The sequence below is a fragment of the Eumetopias jubatus genome, unplaced genomic scaffold (assembly GCF_037043125.1).
Source record: "Eumetopias jubatus isolate StellerSeaLion01/CBP00866 unplaced genomic scaffold, mEumJub1_p1.0 scaffold_8, whole genome shotgun sequence".
NCBI lineage: Eukaryota > Metazoa > Chordata > Mammalia > Carnivora > Otariidae > Eumetopias > Eumetopias jubatus.
The window spans coordinates 63,224,657-63,247,205 of NW_028274814.1; the positions used below are offsets into that span (position 1 = coordinate 63,224,657).

A 22,549-nucleotide genomic window follows, 5' to 3' on the forward strand; every position below is an offset into this window, starting at 1 on the left:
TTTTTTTTTTTTTTCCCCAGATAAAATTTTATTCAGAAGGCTAATTTTGAGTGCTGTGAATTATGTAAGACTGTTGAATAACAGATCTGTACCTCTGAAACAAATAATACATTATATGTAGGGTTTTTCTTGTAGGTAACTTTTTGCTTCTCTTTTGCTGCCTTTAAAATTCTCTCTTTATATATTTATTTTTAAAGTAGGCTCTGTGCCCAATGTGGGGCTTGAAGTCATGACCCTGAGATCAAGAGTAGTATGCTGTACTGACTGAGCCAGCCAGGTGCCCCCAAAATCTCTCTTTATCTTTAACCTTTGACATTTTATGTGTCTTGGTTTGGATCTCCTTGGGTTCATCTTGCTTAGAACTCTGTGCTTCTTGAACCTATATATCTATTTCCTTCCCTATGTTAGGGAATTTTTCAGCTATTACTTCTTCAAATAAGTTTTTTCCCTTTCTCTCTTGCTGCTTCTTCTAGGTCCCCTATAATGAGAATGTTTTTTCACTTGATGCTGTCTAAGAGATCCCTTAATCAACCTTCATTTGTTAATTATTATTTTTTTGTTTCGTCATTCAGCTTGTGTGCTTTTCACTAGCCTGTCTTCCAGATCGCTGATATATTCTGCATCCTCTAATCTGTTGATTCTCTCTGATGCATTTATTTCAGTTACTGTATTCTTCAATGCTGATTGGTTCTTTTATTATTTTTTTTATCTCTTTATTGGAGGTCTCACTGAGTTCATTCACTCTTCTCTCCAGCCCAGTGAGCATCTTTATGATCATTACTTTAAATTCTTTATCAGGCATATTGTTTATCTCCATTTCATTTAGCTCCTTTTTCTGAGGTTTTGTATTGTTCTTTCTTTCGGAGCATATTTCTCTGTCTCCCCATTTTGCCTGACTTCCTGTGTCTGTTTCTATGAATTAAGCAGAATAACTACTTCTAAATTTGAAGGAAAGGTCTTGTGTATGGTCATCCCCTATGTAGACCTTGTGTGTTTGGTGATTTTCACTGGCTGGAGATGTGGCTGGCATGGGCTGGGTGTCCCAGGACTCCACACAGTGGGCACCCTGGCAGGATAGCTGAAGTGGGTACAGGTCAGTGTGGTCCCTGGGCTCTCCCTGCAGCAGGTGCCCTGGCAGGATAGCTAAAGCTAGAGTGGGTGCATGCCGGGTGTCCCAAGGCTCTACATCCAGAGGGAACCTTGACAGTATAGCAGAAGCTGACATGGGTATTATTCGGAGTATCCTGGAGCTCTCCACACAGAGGGCACCCAAGCAGGACAGGTGAAGCTGAAGTGGGTGTATCCCAGGAGATCCCAGGGCTCTCCATGCAGTGGGCACTGTGTCCCAACAGCTAAAGCTAAAGCTGTTGCAGGTCAGAGTGTTTCAGGTTCTATATGCTGAGGACACTCTGGCAGGATGGCTGAAGTGAAGGTAAGCTGGGATTTCTGGGGGCATTGTTTTCAGGGGGTGATCTGGTGGGGTGGCTGGAGCTGAAGCAGTGTGTGGACCAGGAGACCCTTAAGTTCTTTGTACAGGGGGTGCCCTGGTAGGATAGCTGAAGTGGGTGCAAACAGGTATGTTCTAGGACTCTCTGTAGAGAGAATGCCTTAGAGGGGTGTCGGCTGGAGCTGAGGCAGGGTACATGCCTGGCCAAGGAGGGGTCCTGGGGTACTCTGCACAGCGGTTGCCATATATCACATTTTGTCTCTCCATTCATCTGTTGGTGGGCATTTAGGTTGTTCTTATCTTTTGGCTACTGTGAATAATGCTATTATGAACATTGATGTACAAGTATCTGTCTGAGTCCTTGCTTTAAATTCTTTTTGGTATATACCTGGGAGAATTGCTGGGTCATATGGTAATCCTATGTTTAGTTTTTACGGAACCACAGAAACTGTTTTCGACAGTGGCTGTACCATTTTACATTCCCACCAGCAATGTGCGAGGGATCCAGTTTCTCCATATCCTTGCTGACATTTGTTATTGTCCATTTTTTAAAAGAATATAGCTATCCTATCAGGTGTGAAGGGGTACAGACTTACATTTTCAAAGAATCACTTGGGAAACAGCATGGAGGATGGGCTGGAGGCGGAAAACCCAAGAGGCAGAGAAAATAGCTGAGAAGTTCTTGCTAGGGATTGTTTACTGACCATTGGTCTAAGAAGGTGGTCCTGGACAGCAGTGCATGGGAAGGGAAGGACATGTTATGACACACTTAAAAGAGAATTCATGATTGTTGGTTAAAGAGAGCAGGCATACAAGAAGTGTTCAAATTTTCTGACTTGGTTACCTATGTGGAGGATAATATTATATGCTGAGATCACGGGATAGATGGTGAATTCAGTTTTTGATGCAGTAACAACATGGTAATTCTGGGATCTTCAACTGGGCAGTTGGATATGAGAGTCTGGAACTTAGGGGTGATGCCTGGTCTGGAGATAGACATTCACACATCATTAATGTTCAGAAAGCCATTGTAGTGATTGGCATGAATTCAGTCACTGGGGGAAGTGTATGGAGTGGGAAGACTTGGGGGCTGAGGATATACTCTGGGGGCACTTGGGCCTAAACCCTGTAAAGGGAGGAGGGAAATCCTACCCCAAATGTGAGAAGACATGGTTCTGAAGCAGGAGTAGTATCTCAGAAACCAAAAGAAGAAGATTTTAAAAAGAGGAAGGCATGAAAAGGAGCAAATCTGGAGAATGTTTTGATAGTATTTGCAATTACCTAGGTTTGTGCTGCAAACAAGAAATGAATTGTTTGGCTAATACATGATTGTGCCTTTTTTTCTGTTCTACCAGGGACCATTAAACAATAGTATTTTTGGATTTCATAAGTACAGTAGGTTTGAATTTCACCATTTCTTTTGAGTTTTTTTTTCTTGTAGTTCAGTTGACAGTGTTATATTAGATTTGTGTGTATGACATAGTGATTTAACAATTCCACACAGGACTCAGTGCTCACTATGATAAATGTACTTACCATCTGTCACCATATGATGTTATAATATTATTGACTATATTCCCTATGCTGTACTTTTCATCCCTGTGACTTATTTATAACTGGAATTTTGTACCTCCTAATTCCCTTCACCTATTTTGCCCATCCCCTCATCTACCTCCCCTCTGGCAACCACCAGCTTGGTCTCTGTATTTAAGAGTCTATTTTTGTTTGTTTGTTTTGATACATTTGGAAATATATTTTTAAAAATATGTATTTTTAAAAACTACTCAGCCTGCATAATTTTTAATGTGGAATGTATTCTGTCACCATCAGTATATTTCATTCTAGTAGTGGTCTGGTGGTAACTACATTTCTTAAATACACATATACACACACGTGTGTGTATATGTGCATATATAGACACACACATTTAATATTATTCATATGAAAATTATATTTCTCAGGATTCGCATGAGATAATTTTTGTTCATTGTCAGTTAACAGTTTTTGTTGCCCTGTTGGGGATGATGTGCCTGTCAGCCTTAGGAGGAGAACTGCCACTTGTGTTGACAATAATAATCACTTCCGGTCATTAGGAGCTCAGGGTAGCATTTCTAACGAATGACTTAATAGAAATTAAGAGGATGGTACTTAATCTCACATTTATTTTCTTTCAAGAATTACGTAAAAGCTGTTTCCTGTAGTTTGACATTTTATTCTGCTTTTTTGTAGAATGGAAGATGGTGAACAACAAGGAAAAGTGAAGTCCTTCAGGTACATTGAACCACTGAGATTGATAGATGGTGGGTGGAAAAGGTTGCACCAAAGTAAAAGGTGACGTCAAGATAGAATTGATTCATGAATATTAGGTTTTTCTCATTTGGTACCTGTTACCTTTTCTTTCAATTTGAATAACATTTTGTCTTAATGTGCCTTTAAATTTTTCTTAGAGGGACTGTTTATTAAAGTATTTCCTTTAAGCCCTAGAGCAAAGCTGATTCATGCCATAAACAAATAAAAATTACTTCTGAGGAGCATCTGATTGTTAGGAATTCATCCTCATAAATTCTTTGGCAATTGTTTCAACATATTCTCAACGTCAACAAAAATTTTTCTACAACTGGCAACATGGCCAGATCTCAGTTTTGCTTTTCCTTCATTTATTCTGGTTTTTGATATGATTTACAAAACACTGACAGGGGTCAAAGTGGCAGTAACAGTACACAGAATTAAGAGCCAGCCCCTGCTGCTAAATTATCAAGCAGAGAACCAGCCTCTGGTAAATAAGGCTTTCTCGAATACAGTCCTCCGGTATTCTTTTCAGGTGCATCTCCTTCAAGTAAAGTGCCTTATTCAAAAACTAGCTATTTTGCCTTCCTCTGGGTTTTCTAGCTCCTACCATCATCATTCATTGTTCTCCACAGGGCCTTGCTCCCACCCGTTCTCACTCGTCTCTAACACCCTGCCTCTGAGACAGAACACCCCATCTGCTATGCATTCCTGGAAACAGGCATCTCTGCCCATTGCTCGTGTCTGTTGCTAGTGGGTAATACTGGTAGAAATGAGAGGTGATAACTCTAGCAAGAGGATAACTATAACATTCTTCTAATCATAAAATTTTAATCTAAAAATTACTCTTGAATGGACCAAAGCATAAGTATATAACTAAATTTTATGTGAATGTACATATAATTTGAATTCCATCCAGTTCACTCAAAAGTACATATTTTGTTCCAGGAGTGACGTGACCCAAGGGTGAATGGTTGTGGGGAGGCGGGGGACGGGGAATATTATCTCCATTGGTTTTCATTAGTGTTCTCCCCTCCCCCACTCTTTTATGTGGAAAAATTACATTTTCTTTCATCTGATTTAAAGTTGCCATAAAGACAGGTCAGAGCAAGTGTCCTTCTTTCCCATCAGACTGTCCTTTTTAAACTCTTCTTATGTGGAAATTCTGGAGGTGCCATGATCTGAGTGTTGTAGGAGAAACAGACAGATGTTTACAGTTAAGTGTGAAGAGTAGAAGAGCCTAACTCAAATGTAAGGTACAAATAAAAGATAGACATTTTCCCCCTACATTTTACCATCTATGAAAAAGGTCTTATCAATGCCCTCTTCCTGTTAATTGGCAATGTTTTTCTTTCCTTGTGACGTTTTAAATAATACTGAATTTTCAACAGATGGTGACTTAGGTCTGGTGACATGGTCACGGTGTAAAAGATACTGAGACAACTGAGAGAGGAAGGGGCTTCCTCAGGTAGTAGTCACAGATGGTTTCCAGGAAGAATAACTGAGCTGGGTGTTGAAGAAGGAAGAGGGTTTTTCCAATATAGAAGGGAAGGACATTCTAAGCTTAGCAAAGAGCAAGTCAGAGGAGATGTGAGGTGACTTGGCATGTGTGAGGACCAGCAAGTCGTTTGGCATTGCTGCGGAGTAACATGTGGAGCTGTAGGGAATGCACGGAGAGAGGAAACTGGAAATGAGGGCACAAACCAGGTCACGGAGAACCTTGGGGTGTCACGTGGGAGTTTGGCCCTTCCTCTTAGGCAGTGAAAATACATGTTAGCAGTTTGATGCAATGGAATTAGACGACTTTGTTTTTTTTAGAGTGATAATTCTGGAAGTCGGGGTTTGTATAGACTGGAAGAGGAAGGTGCGGGAAGTATAGCAAGTTAAAAGGCTTTTGGGGGTGGTGCAATGAGCTGTCACCTAAGGAATCAAGGTGGGGACGGAGTGGATGGGGAGGAAGACAAGACCTATATAAGAACCACTGAAGAACTAGAACCTATAGGAGTTTGTGATTATTCAGCTCTTCAGGGTGAAGAAGGAAGGGTCTAGAATGAGCCTAGTGATATCAGCAAGATAAACTCTACAGGAGTAAATCAGGGGTAATGGAGGAAGGAGGAATAAAATGAGGTAAATTGCAAGGAACGTCTTCAGTGTGGGCTTACTTGAGGTTTAAAGTACTTGTGAATCATTTAGGTGTGTAGTTCAAGTTCTGAAGGTCAGGAATGGGGTGAAGTATGAACGAGATAGAGATTTAATAGTAAGTAGCTTATGAACAGCTGTAAAGCCTTTGAGAGATAGTGCTATCTCAGGGTGAAGCTATAGGGTGAGGAAAGAGTAGAGCCAAGTGGGGAATCTTGGGGACACTGCTATTTAAGGAAAGAGGAAGAGCTGATAAAGAGACTAAGGGGACTGAGCAGAGCAGGGAGGACAGAGGAACAGGAGATGGTCACAGGAGCCATCGGAAGAATGAGGAATGTCCATCAAAATTCAAGGCAGGGATCGGCAAGGAGTTGCATAAAATAAGGATGACCTCTGCTAAAAAGAATGTCAGTGGGGCAGGGTTTGTGGCAGGTTGGTTTTAATAGATGGAAAGGTGCCTGCTTGAGAAGTGAGAAGAGTGGTGATGGTGATCTTCCAGGAAGCTGGCTGAGAACAGAAGACAGTAGCAAGGTAAAAACCCCTAGGACTGGGGAAAGGCGGGGGTTTTTTTCCCCAGAGGGCAAGATTTGCACACAGGTGCAGCCCCATGGGAAGCTGCTGTGGAAGAGAATGAAGTTAAGATGCTGAGGTGAATACCGTAGAACAGTGATCTGTAATAAGAGGAAGAGTTGGGTAGCCTTCTAAGACTGAGGGAGGTTCTAAAGCTACCCATGTGGCTCTCAGACACATCTTAGTTCTTGAAGGTTTCTGGAAATAAGATAGGGAGGAAGGAGCAGGGGTAGTTGGTGGGATGAGAGACGAGCCCCATTCCTGCGCTCAGCAGCTCCCTCCTCTTCCCTGAACCACGAGTGCAGGGCCAGAGTTGGGAGGGACGTGGGTGTGCTTTTGCCGGCCTCCTCAGGCTCCAGCCAGCGCCTCCCGGGTAACTCTGAGTCTGCTCGATGTTAAAAATAAAGGAGGTTCGTTTCCTTCTTAGAGAAGCTCATAGCCAAACCGAAAAGCGGAGGAGAGATAAAATGAATAACCTGATTGAAGAACTATCTGCAATGATCCCTCAGTGCAATCCCATGGCACGTAAACTGGATAAACTTACAGTGTTAAGAATGGCTGTCCAACACTTGAAATCTTTAAAAGGTGAGTTTGGAAATGGCTTCTGCATTTGTTTTGTTTTGTTTTTAAAGATTTTATTTATTTGAGAGAGGCCGAGATAGCGACATAGTGACAGAGAACATGAGCAGGGAGGAGAGGGAGAAGCAGGCTCCCCACTGAGCAGGGAGCTTGATCCCAGGACCGTGGGATCATGACCTGAGCCGAAGGCAGACGCTTAACCGACTTAGCCACCCAGGCACACCGCACTTGGATTTGTGAAGTCCTCCCTGTAATTGAGATCCTGGATTCATTTGTTTTGCTGTTGTTGGCTACTGAAATTCTATACAGATGTGTCTTTCAGCTTTATAGGCATCAGTTTGTTTATAGGCATCAGTTTGTTTATAGGCATCAATTTTGATGCTTGCTCATATTCTGTATGTGGAGAGAATACTAATCGGGGTATGGAAAATCTTGGTTTCACTAAAAGCTTTATCTTAAGTGCACACAGTATGTCTACATTTGTGTCACCTTCAATGTCTTTCATCAATGTCTTAGAGTTTTCAGAGTACAGTCCTTCCACTGCCTTGGTAAAATTTATTCCTAGGTGTTTTATTCTTTTTGATACCGTGGTAAATATGATTGTTCTCTTAATTTCTCTTTCTGCCGGTTTGTTAATAGTGTATAGAAATGCAATGGATTTCTGTATGTTGATTTTGTATTCTGCAACTTTACTGAATTCACTTATTCTAATAGTTTTTTGGTGGAGTCTTTAGAATTTTCTATATGGAGTATCTTGTCATCTGCCATGTATCTTGTCATCTGTCATGAGTATCACTCATCTTATAGTGAGCGTTCTCCTTCCTTACCAATTTGGACACCTCTTATTTCTTTTTCTTATCTGATTGCCGTGGCTGGGACTTCCAGTACTATATTGAATAAAAGTGGTGAGAGTGGACATTCTTGTCTTCTTCCCGATCTTAAGAGGAAAAACTTCCAGCTTTTCACCTCTAAGGATGAAGTTAACTCTGGGTTTGTCATTTATAAAGCATTTATTATGTTATGTTCCCTCTGTACCCACTTTGTTGAGTTTTTCTGAATGTTGAATTTGTCACATGCTTTTTCTGCATCTGTTGAGGTGATCATATGATTTTTATCTTTCACTTTATAATATGTGTTATGTTGATTGATTTGCAGATACTGAACCATCCTTGCATCTCTGGAACAAATCCCACTTGATCATGGAGAATGATCCTTTTAATGTATTGTTAAATTTGGTTTGGAAATATTATGTTGAGGACTTGTGTTCATCAGGGATATTGGTCTGTAATTTTCTTGTTTAGTTAGTGTCTTTGTTTTTCGTATCAGGGTAATACTGGCAACATAGAATGAATTTGGAAGTTTTCCTTTCTCTTGGAATGATTTGAGAAGGGTAGGTATTAACTCTTCTTTAAATGTTTGGTAGAATTCACCTGTGAAGCCATCTGGTCCTGGACTTTTGTTTATTGGGAGTTTTTTGATTATTGATGCAATTTCATTGCTGGTAATTGGTTTGTTCAGATTCTTCCCGATTCAGTTTTGGGAGATGGTAGGTTTCTAGAAATTTACCCATTTCTTCTAGTTTGTCCAATTTTTTTTGCATAATTTATGTAGTCTTTTTTAATCCTTTGCATTTTTATAGTGTCGGTTGTAATTTCTTTTGCATTTCTTTTTTTTTAAGATTTTATTTATTTATTTGACAGAGAGAGACATAGTGAGAGAGGGAACACAAGCAGGGGGAGTGGGAGAGGGAGAAGCACACTCCCTCCTGAGCAAGGAGCTTGTTGCGGGACTCAATCCCAGGACCCTGGGATCAAGACCTGAACCAAAGGCAGACACTTAACTGGCTGAGCCACCAAGGCTTCCCACTCTTGCATTTCTGAATTTGATTCTTTGTCTTGATGCATCTGGCTAAAGTTTTAACAATTTTATGTCTCTATTTCATTTATTTCCACTCTGATCTTTGTTTTTTTTCTAGCTCCTTTAGGTATAAAGTTAGATTGAGATTTTCTTCTTTCTTGAGCTGGGTCTGTATCATTATAAACTTCCCTCTCAGAATTGCCTTTGCTGCATCCAGGAGATTTTGAGCCATTGTCTCTATTTTCTTTCATCTTCATGTATTTTTTCCTTTCCTCTATGACTTCTTTGCTGACCTGCTGGTTGTTTAGTAGCATGGTTTTTTTGGCCTCCACACGTTTGTGTTTTTCCAGTTTTTGTTTGTGTGTTTGTTTTGTAATTGATTTCATTTCACTGTTGTAGTCAAAAAAAGATGTTTGATTTCAGTCATTTTTTTTTAAATTTCAGGCTTCTTAAATTTATTGAGACTTGTTTTGTGGCCTAACATGTGATCTATTCTGGAGAATGTTTCATGTGCACTTGAATGTATAGTCTCTTGTTTTGGGATGGGATATTTTGTGTGTGTATATCTGTTAATCCTGTCTATTGTAATTTGTCAGTCAAAGCTACTGTTTCCTTGTTTTCTTTTGGATGATCTATCCATTGATATAAGTAGGGTGTTAAAGTCCCCTACTATTGTATTACTGTTAATTTCTCCCCTTATGTCTGTTAATGCTTGCCTTATATATTTAGGTGCTCCTATGTTGGATGCATATTTACAATTGTGATAACCTCTTTTGAATCAATACCTTTATTATTATGTAATGGCTTTCTCTGCCTCTTGTTACAGTGTTTTAAAGTCTATTTTGTTGTTATAAGTGTTGCTGCCCCATCTTTTGTTTTGCTTTCATTTGCATGGAATATCTTTTTCCATTCCTTCATTTTCAGCCTGTGTCTTTACCTCTGAAGTGAGTTCTTTGGAGGCAGCATGTAGTTGGGTCTTGTTTTGTTATCCATTGCATCACCCTGTGTTTCTTGATTAAAGGTAAATAAATGTAATGCTCCAGAGTAATTATTGATAGATACATACTGGAATTTGAAAAATTGTTTTCTGTTTGTTTTTGTAGTTCTTCTCCATTCCTTTCTTCTTCTTTTGGTCCCTTCCCTTGTGATTTGAGGACTTTCTTTAGTGTTATGCTTGAATTTCTTTCTCTTTATTTTTCGTGTATGTATCATAGGTTTTTGGTTGTAGTAACCTTGAGTTTCATATAACTTCCTAAGTGTATAGCAGCCTGTACCAAGTTGATGGTCCCTTAACCTTGAACACATTCTAAAATACTACATTTGTACTCCTCATCTCCACATTTTATACATAGGCTGTCACATTTTATATCTTTTTATTTTGTGTATCCCTTAACTAATTTTTGTAGATATTATTTTACTACCTTTGTCTTTTAACTGTCATACTAGCTTTATAAGTGGTTGATCTACCACCTTCACTCTGTTTTTACATTTGAAATATTTTTTTGCATAATTTTCTTCTAGTCTTGGCCTTTTCTTTTCTGCTGAAGAAGTCCCTTTAACAAGAAAGATAATTTAAATCACCTTCCTTAGTCTTCTACATGCGGTAGAACAGTGGCTCCTTGTACTCCAACCTGCGGACTATGTGCAGACCTGGAGAGTAGGCAGTGGGGAAAGAAAGTACAGCCTTGATCCCTTCAATGCCAAGCAGAACAGCACAAGTGTGGGAACACTGCTTGGCAGGCTTCCTTTTGGGAGTGTGACAGGAGGTATCATTTTCCTAGTGATCCCTTGTGAAACAGGATTCTCTTTTACCCACAACTGGATCTTGCATAAGTTGTATGCAATATTTCCCTTAAATCTTTAAGCAGTGAACATTTGCAGGCCCTACTGAGGTCATTTGATTGCAACCCTAAAATTACCCAACAATTTTCACATTCGCAATGCCCGGATGGAGAAGGACCTAAGGGAAAAGTCATGAATCCATCAACTAATTCAACAAACATGCACCGAGCATCAAATAGGTTCCTGTCTGTGCTGGGAACTTGAAAAGGGAGGAACAAGATCTCTGCGCTCTTGGGATTCACAGTAGGCGAGGGAGACAGACCCAGGTAGAGATCATTAAAATCCAGGGTGCCAAATGCTACAGTGGAAGTAAGAGTGGGAGGAGCAGCAAGAGAAGCTCAGTAGGGAGGACGTACTGTCTAAATCCAGAGCAGATTCCTTGCACCAGAGCACAGGTTTTTGTCATTGGCCCTTCTGAGGCGGTCAAGGACCCATCACCCACCCTGAGCATACCCTTAAGTCAGTGCTGCCCACAAGTGAGAGGACTTAAGGCAACTGGGTCTGCCTGCATTCCAGGGCCCTTATAGGAGTAGACCATCCAATTTGCTCCGCAAAAGCCTGGACCCCAAATCATCGGAGGGCTGCATGTGGATCATGTTATTTTGGTCCCTACATAATTACTTTAAAGACAAATAGATCGTGAAATGAATTTTTGTAAACTTTAAATAGTGCTTCTGAAATTATCTGGGTGGAGGACAAGTGTTTCCCACCCCCCACCCATTATAAAGTACAGTTAATTCCTGGAAAAAATGATCATGGGCTGGGGTGGCACAACAATGTCACATTTCCATAAAAGTATCTGAAAATGCCTTTTTAAAAAGGATTGATCGATTGGACACAGAGGGAGAGCATGTGCCTTTGCACAAGCAGGGGGAGAGGGAGAAGCAGGCCCCCTGCTGAGCAGGGAGCCCAAAGCAGGGCTCCATCCCAGGACCCTGAGATCATGACCTGAGCCGAAGGCAGATGCTTAACCGACTGAGCCACCCAGGCGCCCCTAGAAATGCTTGTTCTTCATTTCTGTACTCACCTGCCACAGTTTGCTGATGACATTGGTCTGCAGACAGCACTTGGAGTAGCCCTTCTTCTCAGCATGTGCCTTCAGAGAAACTGTGGGCATTCTATATGTGTAGTCATATTACTGGGGCTCATTGGGGTGCAGTGGTCCATGCATGTAGCTCCCAGAGGCAAACCTCCTGGGTTCAAAGCCTGGCTCCCTGACTTAATAGCGGTGTGACTTATTCAAGTCACTTCACATTCTGATCCTCAGCTTCCGTAGCCATAAAATAGGGACAGTGCATTTACTGGTAGGGTCGTTAAGAGTAAAGAGTAACACCTATACAGGGCAAGCACAGAGTTTACTCAGGGTGGGGGTGGGGGTAGCAGGAGGAGGAATAGTTACTGTGATTTTGATCATTTTAACCTAATGAACACTGTAATAAAGGTAAGTGATCATGTTTCCTTGTTTGTTATCTCTCAGGGCGCCTGGGTGGTTCAGCTGGTTAAGCGTCTGCCTTTTGCTCAGGTCACGATCCCGGGGTCCTGGGATGGAGCCCTGCATCGCATGGGGCTCCCTGCTCAGCGGGGAGCCTTTTTCTCCCTCTCCCTGTGCTCCAACCCCGACTCGTGCTCTCTGTCAAATAAATAAAATCTTAAAAATTTTGTTATCCTCATTGGCCCATGCACAAAATATCACAGCATGCGTTTTATTAACACACCTCAGCCTGGCTTTGGCTCTGCCCTTACCCCCACCCCCCATTTCTCCTTAGCACGTCCTCGCTCACTGCCCAGGCTCGCCCGTTCTGGCTGATGGACATGGACAGGGTTTCCCCAGCATACTTCTGCCAACCTTCGGGCCAGACAAGCAGATAGCACTGCCTTGCTCAAATTGATTTATGGCTGTACCCTGGTCTGGAACTCGGTCTGTATCTTTCTGCTCTTTCTCAACTCCCTTCCACCAGTTGCTATGTAGTCCTTTATAATAACAAGAAATCATTTGAGGGAATTCTTGGAGACCTACCTAGAAGGTAGATTTCGACAGGGATTTTCATTTGCTTATGCCAGGCTTATAAGGGTGCTACCGGTCTGAAAAAAACTTTATCAAGTAAGACCATGAGGTATTTTTTATTTTCTGGGGTTTTTTTCTCCTCCAGCACTTAGGTATTTTGTGAGTTTGAGCTGCAAAGCCATTCAAGGGCCACTGTGTGGTTAAAATGTCCCAGGGTGGGGAAAACAACAACAAAGACCTCTCAGGGTATTAACCCATCTTTCTCTTGCAAAAGCAACTTTACTTGCGGTCCTCAGGAAGAGGGGCTTGGGGTTAGGAGAGTTGAGAAGTATAACAGAGGGAAAATTGATTTACCTGTGAATTACCCTTGCCTGGAGGTTACCTGGGGACAGGGCACCTTGGCTTGGTGGGCTGTCCCTTGCGCCCCCTTGTGGCCACGAACGGCTTTCTCCTGTTGAGGTGGGCAGATGCCTTTAAGGCAAATGCGATTTCGGTGCTTCCCTTGTTTCTCTCATTGAAACGTTTACCTAGGTCGTGATCTGCTGGTTCCTCATTTTGTCAGCTGTTCAGTTAGAGACTTTTAATACAATAAACTCTGTGCTAAGGGCTTAAAATGAATTATTTCACTTACATTTTATACATTTTTATATATTATCAGAAATCTCCATATGATTTTTAAAGCGCCATATGGGAAAATCGTATGAATCCATAGAAGTGATTTAAAGTTCCACAATCTTCCTCTTTAGGGTAATTCACATAATCAGTTCTTTTGTTTTGTTTTTTGTTTAAGTAGGCTCCATGCCCAGCATGGAGCCCAACAAAGGGCTTGAACTCATGACTCTGAGATCAAGACCTGAGCTGAGATCAGGAGTTGAACACTTAACCGACTGAGCCACCCTGGTGCCCTGGAGCAGTTTTAAGAAGCGGAATTATCGATTCTAGCTAGATTCTTGAATACTGTTGCATGTTATTATAGTGTTACAGAGAATCTAGTTCTCTTTTGAAATCCAGCTCCTACTGTCTACACATTTAAGTATAAGGGAGTAAGAAGTTCCAAGAACTTAGCAAGTATAAAAGCAGGACATCTTAATCTAGTAATAATGGAAGAATGATTACGATAAAGCCATAGGATGTGCTGAAAGTACCGTCTCCAATGCAGCAGCAACAGTGCGCAGTTTCCTACGTTTCCAATCTATTTTCCGTAACTTTTGGACTTATTTTTAGGTATGACAAATTCTTATGCAGGAGATAATTATAGACCTTCATTTATTCAGGATAATGAGCTCAGACACTTAATCCTTAAGGTAAGTCAAGAGTTATATTTGTCTAAGCTGTGTTTGTCCTTTCAGTTTTACTTGGATGGGAGGCAGATTTTCTTCAGTTTGCTTCTGGCTGCCAGCACCCAGGGCTCCCTCATACACCACAGCTCCCTTCCTACAAAAATAAGTTGCCTAAGTAACCGTGTCTTAGTTTGGGCTGATGGAAGTAGAGACAGAGGATAGGCACTTTCCAAAGTTTGGAGCAAAGCTCGTCTTTAATCCTAAACTTGCACTGCCTACGGGACTCACCTCCTATGCCATGGGGTCTGTTCCCCTCTGTCAGCACCTCCTTCAAAGCCATCTACCTTGTATCCTTTCTCTCCTGGATCCTGTTCTCTGCACATTAGCCAGTTGCTGCTTAATGAGCTATTAGTCGATGCTTTGACAATTCTCTTCTCATCATCTCATATGCATGGGTTTTCAGATTCATTCGTCTAGAGGTTTATTTGACCTGGAAAATATGACCATGTCATTGGCTTATCCTGCCCCCAGGAGGTGATAAATGTCTTGATCTTGTGCTGTGACTCCTGGGCTTTAAACTGCAGCATGATTAAACAGAAAGATTATTCATATATATACTTGTCTATTTTTCTTTTAAAATTTTTAAAAAGCTCTTTAATCTGAACAGCTGAATTTAAATATAATATTTCTGATAGGAATGTAAGGATTTTTTTTGAAGATTAAGATATTTAAAGTTAGCAAAATGTACAGTATGCTTTGGAAGCTTTCTCACTAATCTTTAAGTGTTTTTTTTTCAGGCCTAACATAACACGGGTTCTGCCCTTCTAGAATATGTCTGCCTAACTCACCTCATGTTTGTTGCCAGTTAGTAGAAATTAAGGGAATGTCCAATGGGGTGCTAGACTCATCCTGTGTCCATATATATCCATTTCCATATAGGTTGCTTCACAAGGAATATACTGGACAGATTTCAATGGGAGTAACTGATGTTAGAATTTTTTAAGTTTCATTTTAAATGAGCGACATCTTATTATCTAAAAAGTATATTGTAGAATGTCTTCTCTTTTCCTTGTTCCCATTCCACACATTCCCTTCATCTAAGCACATCCCTGGACAGTTGTTAATGCTGTGTTTTGATATCTTTATAGTTTCTATATGCACTATAGAATTTGGGATGGATCGTTTTTGTATTAGAAAACATCTCAACCAAATATTCCATAGCCAAACTTTCCATGTCAAAAACTAGTTTAGACTGGGGTTCAATTTGATGTTCTTTATCAATCCTTTTATAGCTTAAGAAAATGTCCTGATTTTACTAGCTCTTTGACCACTCTTTGTTTTATTGCTATAGGAATTTTCACAGTATCTGAATGTGTGTAAGAAAGACAGAAGATATTTAAAAATATTCACTTTTATATTTTTAAATCCTAGACTGCAGAAGGCTTCCTATTTGTGGTTGGATGTGAAAGAGGAAAAATTCTCTTCGTTTCTAAGTCAGTCTCCAAAATACTTAATTATGATCAGGTATCCAAAACTGAGGATATTTTCCACGCGATGTTTAACTTTTTTTGAATGAACACATATTTCCGAGTTCTCTTCCTGAACCCTATCCTCACCCTGGGCTGTGGGCGCTTAGGTTCTGCTAGGTTAGAACTCCCAGAGAGATGGAAATATATGGAAACACTATGGGTTTTTATTTTTATTTTTTTTTAAGATTTTATTTATTTGACAGAGAGAGAGACACAGCGAGAGAGGGAACACAAGCAGGGGGAGTGGGAGAGGGAGAAGCAGGCTTCCCGCTGAATAGGGAGCCTGATGCGGGGCTCGATCCCAGGACCCTGAGATCATGACCTGAGCTGAAGGCGGATGCTTAATGACTGAGCTACCCAAGCACCCCATGGGTTTTTATTTCTGATAAGGGTGTTCACTTCCTGACCTCCAGCAAGCTATTTAATTTTCCTGGGCTGCAACTTTCTCTTATGTAAAAAGGGGAAATGATGATTACACCTGTGTCTTAGGATGTAAAGACAAAATAACTGTCACATTTGAGACTGTCGGAACAATGTTAGTTGTCCTTCTGTTTCCTCCAAAAGACAGCATTATTATTTATTATTAGGTTATATGCATTACATAATAGTTTTTGATCTAAGCTCTGGCAACAAACTCTAAAATTCATCTTTTACTTAACTACCTTTCTAATCCTTTACCTCCTCATTCCCGAGCACCATTTAATTTGAACTAGTTACTCAAAAGCTCTAGCACTAACACTAATCCAATAGAGTGAAGAAACTATCACCTGTGGTCACCTTTAAGATATACATCAGATAGACCACAGCGTTACTCTTAAATAACCCCCAATAATTTCACCTATATTCTCCCCAAACATGAAAATTTGGGAGATATAAGATTCACAGATAATGAGTTAAATAACAGAATAAGAGGTATTATGAGCCTACATCCAGGAAATAGAGAACATCACACACACACACACACACAGATAACTTAAAATTCAGAATAACATTTAAGTTCCAAATTAGTGACATGGAATCTTGTCCCACTGGGCACTTACCTAGCATTTCAGACCATTCAAGAGATATAATGACTACTCAGGAGGCCTTTGGAATCCCCATGATGTAGGGTCTGGTCCTTAGCTTTTCAGATTCAGAAACCTGATTTGCTTTGAAACATAGAGTTCACACAGTAGATTGGTTTATAAAATGCTATTTTTTTAAGATATGAGATATCTAACTTCCAAGCTATCTTGGCTACTTGGTCATATGTCCAGCTGGACCATGTGTTCTGTCTAATATAAGACTGTCTACTTAGGTAATAAAGGATTTCACAAGGGCGGGGTGATCCCTGTGGGTCAGGGAAGGCTTCATATACAAAGTAGAATGTCTGCTTAGGTGTTAAGATGAGTAGAGAAGGGGAGGAAGACACTTGAAGTTGAGGGAGTCGGGGAGTAAAAGCCAATTGGTTAGAATGGTGCGGGAACTATGAGTTTGTAGAGAAGAGGTCATGAATTCTGGGTGATGAGACCGTACAAGCAAAGGCATAGACGGGGGAATGCTGTATCCTGGGATAAGTGGAATGGGAAGTGGAAGGTGTTCTAGGGTGGATTTTGTTTTTTAATAGTACAGTGATTTTTTTTTTTGAATCTGAGTCACACCCTAAAATCACAGATACTTTGTGGCTTCCATATTGCAATCTCTTTACTTTTACCAAGGATAAGAAGAATTTAAGTCATAATGTGATTTAGAAGCAACAAATGAATTGGGGGATGTTAACAAGAGTTCACTGAATATTAGTGATTAGGTATTTGTGATTTGTGTGTTTCCATATATGGTTTTGTGTGCATGTATTTCTATCTACAAGTATCACCCTGCTTCTAACACTAAGTTAATGTCACACCGTGTGGTAGATGTATCTCTGAGCCTAAGAAAAAGCAGTTTTAACAGTATTTACCATTATGTTTGTGTGAAGAAATGTAGAAAAATTATGGTACTGATTTTAAATGAACATCTACCTTATAAATAGGCTAGCTTGACTGGACAAAGCTTATTTGACTTCTTACATCCAAAAGATGTTGCCAAAGTAAAGGAGCAACTTTCTTCTTCCGATATTTCACCGAGAGAGAAGCTGATCGATGCCAAAAGTAAGTGGTCATTTCAGCATGCCCATACTTTTATGTAAATATAATTATTACTTAAAAGCGCAGCTGTACAATATTTTGAAAAATTAGCTAATTATGGTTTTATCATGAGGAGATTTAATAAACTTTACAATCATTAACCTCAGAGTTCAAAAAAACAATATAAATAGAGAATTCTTATACTCATATACACATACAAAACAAATATATTCATATGAAGATGCTTTGTTCGGGGGAGTATGTGATTGCTTCATATTTGCTGTTTTTCATATGCTAATAAAGTCTTTACAAGAAAGTATCATTTGGGATTTAAAAAGTTGCTGGGGTTTCCATTATTCAGCAATATGCTGAGACGGTTCTCTTTCTTATATGAGTTAGGTCTAGTCAGTATGAAAGACCTTGTATAATTGTGCTTTGGAAGTGTAAATATTCTTTATCTTCTCCTGAAAATACCTCTCTGAAAATGCTTAGTACCAAACAATTATTTATAATATAAAGTAATGATGCTTTATGCCATTGATTACTACTGTAAGTTGAGGATTTTTTCATTTAAAGAAATTTTTTAATTTCATTTCACTTAGATTACCTTTGTTTCCACCCCTAGGGAAAAAATGAAAATAAATTGCAAGTGTTTATAAATTATAAAAATATGATTGCTTGGTAAATGCTCTTTTTGGTATATTTCACTTTATGGTTTACCATATAATGATGTCATTGCTTTAAGTAACCATTTTTCTTTTTCAATTTATAAAAAAAAAGGAATAATTTTGAAATGTGTCTCCTGACATTTCTTACCATCTATATGAAAATATTCTTTCCACCTGTTCTCTTGCCTCCTCCTGCTATGAAAGCTGGTTTGCAAGTTCACAGGAATTTCCACAGTGGAAGGACTCATGTATATTCTGGCTCAAGGCGATCCTTTTTTTGTCGGATAAAGAGTTGTAAAATCTCTGTCAAAGAAGAGCATGAATGCTTATCCACCTCAAAGAAGAAAGGTATCATCATTTTAAAATATCAAGTGATTTAAGCATGGATATAAAATTAATGTCCTAAAAGCTTTCCATACAGAAATAATAAAGTGTGTGGTCAAGGCAAATAGTTGAGGCCAAAAGCACCTAAGGAAATATGATTGTTTTTTAACCAAAATTATTTAGATTGACTCGTCATAGCTTTCAAATTTATCAGGTAATTGCAGGCCTTTTACTGCCCAAGATTTTAATGGTGTTGTTGAAATTGCAGTTTGGGGGCATTCGAATGGGAAAATAAATGGGAAGAAATTGGAATTTCATAACAAAAGTTATATTTCATTGTTTTATAATATGAAAGTTAGGTCTTTTAAAAAAAAACTGCAATAGTACAAGAGCCTGACTTGATTAATTTTGGTGAAAGTTTTTTTTTAATTTTTTTAAATTTTATTATGTTAGTCACCATACAAAACATCATTAGTTTTTGATGTGGTGATACACGGGGTGAAAGTTTCTTAAGACATTCCAGGTGTAGTTTCAATGCTTTTGGTTCTTTGGTAAATATTTCTAGTTCTGTTTTCTTTTATAGATCTGTCTTATTTACATTTCTAATTAACACTCATCTATTTTACTTGACTGAGAAATTCTGGGGACTGAAAAATGTCTCACACATTTTTTTGCCTAAGAATATATTAACCTATTAGATACAGGATTTCCTATGCAAATTTTAATGTGAGATTTGCTTTCCCATCCTTTAAGAGGATATTTATACTGAGCTGCAAGATTCAATTTATTTACAAGTTTTGGTCAAATCTTTTTTGGCGACCACTTAAGATGATAATCACTCAATACTCATTAAGCCTGTACCTGTGCCAGATCAGAAACTGTACTAAGTGTTTTAATCTCCATGAAAACACTATGCTTACCACTGACTTAAATTGGTAAAACTCACACTCAAACCTAAACCCCCTACTCTTACGTTACACTATGAAGAAACAGAATGAACCAGCAGTCGTAAGAGAGGATCTATTTGTAAACCATCAGTTGCTGCCCTTGTGCCCTTGGCTCTGAGTGGGCAAGGGTTGTCTAAAGTCACTTGTAAGGCCTCCTGGGCTGGAAGTCATAGTTGACCTGGTGATTAAGAGGCTGTGGAATCCAGCTGACTGGGATCAAATTTTGGTTCTATCACTTGCTAGCTCTGTGACTGTGAACAAGTTTCTTAATCCCTCTGAGCCTCAGTTTCCTTATCTGTAAAACAAGATTATCCACAGCCTTGTATGGCTTTGTGGGGTAGGTAAATGCGTCAATTCTGGAGCCAAACTGCTCAGGTTTGAATCCTAACTTGTGACTAACTGTGTGACTCAAGATAAATTACTGAATCCTTCTGGGTCTCACTCTTTTTAACTGTAGAAAGAAAATAAAAGACTCTCCCTCCTAGGGTGGTTATTAGGATTAAAGGAGTTAATACATGTGATGTGCTTACCCTGGTTCCTAGCATAGTAACACTAGGTAAATGTTAGGAGCTGTTATGAATATTATTAGAAATAATGCATCTAAACTCTTAGGACAGTGCAAAGAGATGGTGTTGTCATTACCTCAGGGTGCCTGTTTCCTCTGCCTTCCTTCCCAAGTCAGTCATGTTAATCTCATATTAATCTTATATTTGACATGGCTAATAATGTGGAACTAGTCTCCAAGGGCAGGAATATTCCTTCTGTGTGGATGGTGTAAGGAGTCATACTCCATGCAGACCCTGGACTGTAGTCCAGGATTTAACTAGATTTAAGTAGAGGTAAATCAATACCATACTGAGTAGATCCAACCATAAGTGAATCACCTAATCTATACAGCAATCCATGAGAGAGAAAAACATGGCAGCCAATGCAACTATCTTAATGTGGCTGAAGTCTCTGTGGTGTTTTATACAAGTTATAAGTTGAGTAAAGTCTTAAACTATCAGGTTTTGTAAGTGTTTTAAAGATTACCAAATAGGGAGTAATAGTTCTGGTCCAAGATGGTGACATAGGAAGACCCTGAACTCACCTCCTTCACAGATACCAAACCTACACCCATTTATAGAGCAATTTCTCCTGAAAAAGATCTGAGGGCTGACTGAACAGCTTCCACACAATAAAAGACCACATACAGAATGGCACAGTAACAAAGGAAAACCCTAACACTGAGAACTGTAGTGGGAAGGGATAGTACTGAGGGACTGTGAGCAGATCTCTCTGCACTGGGGCACACAAAAAACCCACAGTCTAAAAAGGCAAATAGAATATACAGGAACCAGTCCTACAATGCTGCCAAAGGGCTGGGAGCTACTGGAACTCTCTCCAGGTCAGAGGGGCTGGTGAGAACCATAGTTTACATTCCCCCTCCACCTTGACCATATGAATGACAGCAAGGTCTGGGTGCCCGAGCTAGCCTTCTCTGTCAGTCAGTGAGCCCCAGAGCCCTAACCCACACCAGCCCTAAGGTTGCCCCACAATAGTGCCCGACAGGACATCCCTGGTCAGCACTCACTACAGCTCCACTGCCTTACCAAGGTGACACAAGTGCAAAGCATGCTGGAACACCCGAGGCCCACGTCACTTCAGCTCCAGATGGCTTGCAAGGGCATCCCTAGTGCATACTGCTCTGGAAACCCCCTCCCCCCCCACCTTATGCCTACTACAGCTCCAGCCAACCCACCAGGGTGCCCCTTGTGCAGAGTACCCTCAGAACACCTGGCCCATACCCATCTCAGCTCCATTTGCCCTCCCAGAGCAACTTCTAGGCTGAATACCCCCATACCCTGGCTTGTACCCCTTTAGCTATCCTGCCAGAGCACCCTCTGTGCAGAGCGCCCAGAGACCACCCCAGCCCATGCCTATACTTCAGTTTTGGCTATTCTGCCAGGGTGCCCACTGTGTAGAGAGCCTCAGGACCCACTAGCCTGCACCCACTTCAGCTGTCCTGCTAGGGCACTCTCTGTACAGATAGTCCTAAGACCACCTCAACTCCACTTCAGCTCTAGCCACCCTTCCAGGGCAGTTCCAGAATGGAGCGCCCTAGGGCCCCCACTGGTATCAGCTACAGTTCCAACCAGCCAAAGTCACCAGATACAGAATCTACACAGGGAAGAACCATACACAAGATGATTCCTTCAAATTTGGGAGAAATAGCTCTTCTGCCTAATTCATAGAAACAACACAGAAAGTCAGGGAGACAGAGGGGTATGCTCCAAATGAAACAAGAAGACAAAACCTGAGAAAAAGAACTAAGCAATATGCCTGATAAAGAGTTTAGAGTCATGATCATAAAGATGTTCACCAGACTGGAGAAAAGGGTGGAAGAACTCAGAACTTCAACAAAAAGATAGAAAATATAAAAGACAACTAATCAGAGTTGAAGAATATAATAAATGAAATGAAAAATATACTAGGGGGAATCAATAGATTAATGGCTGCAGAAGAATGGATCAGTAATCTGGAAGGCTAATGGAAAACACCCAAGCTGAACAGCAAGAAAAAAAAGGAATTTTTTTTTTTTAAGATTTTATTTATTTGACAGAGAGAGAGAGAGAGAGAGACAGCGAGAGAGGGAACATAAGTAAGGGGAGTGGGAGAGGGAGAAGCAGGCTTCCTGCTGAGCAGGGAGCTTGATGCCGGGCTTGATCCCAGGACTCTGGGATCATGACCTGAGCCGAAGGCAGATGCTTAACGACTGAGCCACCCAGGCACTCCGAAAAAAAAGGAATTTTAGAAAAAGTGAGGATAGGTAAGGGATCTCTTCAACAACGTCAAGCAAACAAACATTCACATTATAGGAGTCCCAGAAGGAGGAGAAAGGAGCAGAACACTTATTTGAAGAAATAAGAGCTGAACAAGTCTCTATCTCAGGGAAGGAAACAGATATCTGACACAGGCACAGAGAGCGCCAAAG

The 22,549-nt window shown here is 40.3% G+C and overlaps 1 protein-coding gene across 5 annotated transcripts in view; it reads left to right on the top strand.

Annotated features, from left to right (window-relative positions):
* BMAL2 (basic helix-loop-helix ARNT like 2) overlaps nt 1-22,549 on the top strand; it is a 100,790-nt gene that overhangs the window by 44,970 nt on the left and 33,271 nt on the right. For 3 of the 5 annotated variants that reach the window (XM_028113217.1, XM_028113219.1, XM_028113220.1), the window contains 6 exons: nt 3,677-3,718; nt 6,870-7,027; nt 13,950-14,029; nt 15,437-15,529; nt 17,543-17,660; nt 18,509-18,652. In XM_028113217.1, the coding sequence (XP_027969018.1) occupies nt 3,677-3,718; nt 6,870-7,027; nt 13,950-14,029; nt 15,437-15,529; nt 17,543-17,660; nt 18,509-18,652 (635 nt within the window). Of the gene's footprint in view, nt 1-3,676; nt 3,719-4,556; nt 6,404-6,869; nt 7,028-13,949; nt 14,030-15,436; nt 15,530-17,542; nt 17,661-18,508; nt 18,653-22,549 lie in introns of those variants that run through there. The other 2 variants (XM_028113223.1, XM_028113222.2) reach the window with 2 other exon arrangements.